At 35.9% G+C, this 3254-nt stretch overlaps 1 protein-coding gene across 1 annotated transcript; it reads left to right on the top strand.

Annotated features, from left to right (window-relative positions):
* The first annotated feature begins 1481 nt into the window (after positions 1–1481).
* Positions 1482–2555, top strand: LOC132063385 (uncharacterized). Its single transcript, XM_059455904.1, has 2 exons — positions 1482–2037; positions 2263–2555. Exon 1 carries the CDS (start codon positions 1536–1538, stop codon positions 2010–2012), a length of 477 nt encoding a protein of 158 aa, XP_059311887.1. The 5' UTR covers positions 1482–1535; the 3' UTR covers positions 2013–2037; positions 2263–2555.
* The last annotated feature ends 699 nt before the right edge of the window (positions 2556–3254 follow it).

Here is a 3254-nt window from a genome sequence, read left to right as displayed (position 1 = left end):
GTAACGAAAGAGTCACTCAACTTTGCGTAAGTATCACAGAAAGTTATTCAATGCACCAACTATGATTGACTTTGATTTACGTTCAACTTAACAGAGTCACTGGAATTCGAATTGTGATACTACAGAAACCACTGTCTCCTTCATTGGGAACATTTACATATGAATTTCAAGAAGTATATCGTGTTCTTGCATTAGGCATGGTCCATTTTATCAATAGAACCATGTGTGAATACAAGAAGATACTTTTAACTACCAGCACTACATTTTTTTCCCTCTTTGTACTGATACAAACATCATAACAGGGGCACTAAAGTTTTTGGGGTGGCCTAATTTTTGGTAGTACTTTTCACCAAATGGCTGGTGGGTCAGGACCACAGTCAAGTCAAGTTCAAATATTCTAAAAAAAGCAATTCTTTGCCTGGCGCTGAAGTTTCGGTAGAAAGGCTAAATGTGTTTCTTATTGAAAAACTTATAATTAAAGTAAAAGAGATTAAAGAGCACAAGCGTAATCATGATAGATAAAGCAAAATCATTTGAAGCCTAATCAATAATTCAATATCGAATAATTCCTGGGGTACCCAACATCCTTTTTTTCTTGCTTTTCTGACCCCAGGAAAGTTGCTACCAACAATGTCCTTTATTTTGTCATAGTGCAAATTATGTGGTACCATAAAAATAAAGGTGGAGCCAGAATTTGAAGCTTGTGGGTTCGGGGTTCTAATTCTTTAAAGGTACTGGGTTCTAAATTAATAATTTGTAAATATTTGAAAAAAATTTAATATAAATATATGATTCGGATCAAAGCTATTGGGTTGGGCCGAACCCGCGCCCGAAGGGCTAGCTCCGCCCGTGCATAAAAATGAAGGTTGGATATTGTTGGAAGGAAAATGGACATTTTTCTCAAACCCCTTGAGGTATCTCATGGCCACAGAAAATTCCCCTTCAAACTAAATTGTGACATAAACATCCTAAGAATTTTGGCCTATTGTGGAGTTAGCCAATAGTGTTAATTTAAGCTAGCGTATGTTTAGGTATACTTAAAAGATTAAAATATTGTTAAGATTTGTTTATGATTTAATTACTAAGTTAATTAGCAGCTAAATACTATTTCCCCCTGGTTTTCTTCCACAACTTAATAAGATATTGAGATTCTACGATTGTATAGAAAGAAAACGTATGATTTAGTTAACAAACTTAAGAATTCTGTAATTTCAAAGTTTTAGGAGACACTTCTTAATCACTGATAAGATACATGTGTCTTTAATTATAAAATATTATACTATATATAAATCACGTCACTCCTAAAAATAGACAAATTGTGTCATAGTCTCCAGCTAATAAACTTAAATATTTCTTACTACCTAACCAAATGACTAAATGAGTAACATTTTCAATGGCCCACAAATCCAAGAATATCAGAATCACTTAGTAGGCAAAGTTTGGAATATATACCAATTGGCTGAAAGTTACACTACGTATTATTGTTTTCTACACTACGTATTATTGTTTTCTCTAGACCCTTTAAAAAGCTAGCTATGGTGACCAAAAAAACTCAACATAATGAAATGGAGGGTAGTGGTAATTTTAGCCTTGTCTCTTTTGTGAAGTGCTTCAATGGGTGCAGAGATCAAGCTCAAGTCTCTAGTTTTGGGACAAGGATTTGGAATTTCAGTGATAAATCAATTGAATTGCAGATAAGGGTTGGTTCAATCTTGAAGAAAGTTCACACTTTGAAGCCAGGATCATCAAAGAGGCTAAATTCCAAGAAAATTTACAAGGCTTATATGCCTGGTAACTATAAAGGTGGAACAAAGAGTTTGCTTTACTATTATGATGAATCTTGCCACCCTTATATTTGGATTAATGATACAGGTTGTGATTTCTCAAGAATGGTGAAACAACAGTACATAAGTCTTGAAGATTTGAGGGATTGTTCTGAGATTAGAATATTTAGAGATCATCAAAGAGGTTGCATTTCAGTTAGGAAGAAGCCAAGAACAGAGCTTTGTTAACTGATTTCTTCTTCCCTTTTGCTTTGTAAGACAACCTTTTTGATTAAGATTTGTGATTTGAAAGCTTCAAGTGCTATTGTTGATCTATGTGCTTGTAAAAACTATGACACGTAGATCGTTGAGTGAATTTAATTGCTTGTTTTAGTTTTCTCCCTTAGATTTGTCATTTGTATTTGTAATTGTTGATTAGCATACTCAGAATGGATTACTTGAAAGTTTCTAAGTGGTGTTATATTATGGCATGAGACAGGGACGTCAATTTTAATAAACATGTGGCTGCTATGATTTTAACAGCTTGGGTGAGTTCTGACCATTCCCAACCTTTATGAATGGACTATGAAGGGATCAGTCAAGAGGTTCGAGTTTTTAGCCGGTTCTCGTTCACCTTCTCTATCTCCTTATAGTCCATTAGTGAGAAGGGCATATATTCATTACTGTCAAAATGAATGTAACCCAAATCAACTTATTTCATAGTCTCCACGCGACAGCCATGCGTCGCATGGAGGGGAACAACAAAAAGCTCAGGTTCGCCTGACGCGATTCCCAAGCTATGCATGGGAGGTCCGCAAATACAAAAGGGGATGCCAAGGAGAACGAAAATATATTATTTTTACAACGTCTTTGAGAGCTTTGCAGGGGAAAATGTCTTAGGGCCTGGGATTCCATACAAGGTAAGAAACCAAATTATAGTTGTCTTAATTCGGATCAATTACATTAGAACTAACAAGAATCCATATGAAAACTCTGGATTTTCTTTCTATCTTGAGGACTCGTAAAGAACCGCAAAGAGCTAGGTTTGGGAAATCATTCTAGAAGGTAAAGTCCCAATGCTTTAACTTATTGTTTGTGAACTATTAGTGTTATGACAATACTAAGCACAAGATTGATAAAATTATTAATGGAATTCCGATGTCATAGCTGGCATGAACTTGTTATCTTCCTGTCATGCTACAGTAGATTTCCCTGCAAAGATGGTTCAATTCTACTTCATCGGGGAAGATCCAATTGTAGTTAGAGGTGAAGCAGGAACAGATGTGGGTAAGTTATTTTTTACCTTAAGGCCAGAAAATTAGTGAACGACGGGTGTTTGGCATATCTAGCACATGTGCACGATACAAATGCTTACACCTCGATGCTTGAATCAGCACCCATCGTGAGGGAATTCCTGGAAGTGTTCCCAAAAGATCTTCTAGGGATACCGCCAGATAAGACTGTGAGCTTTAAAAAGCTCCTCTCGGAGGA

This window comes from Lycium ferocissimum, chromosome 7 (genome assembly GCF_029784015.1).
Source record: "Lycium ferocissimum isolate CSIRO_LF1 chromosome 7, AGI_CSIRO_Lferr_CH_V1, whole genome shotgun sequence".
NCBI lineage: Eukaryota > Viridiplantae > Streptophyta > Magnoliopsida > Solanales > Solanaceae > Lycium > Lycium ferocissimum.
The sequence above is the reverse complement of the archived record's forward strand: the minus strand, read 5'-3'. Positions and strand labels throughout refer to the sequence as shown.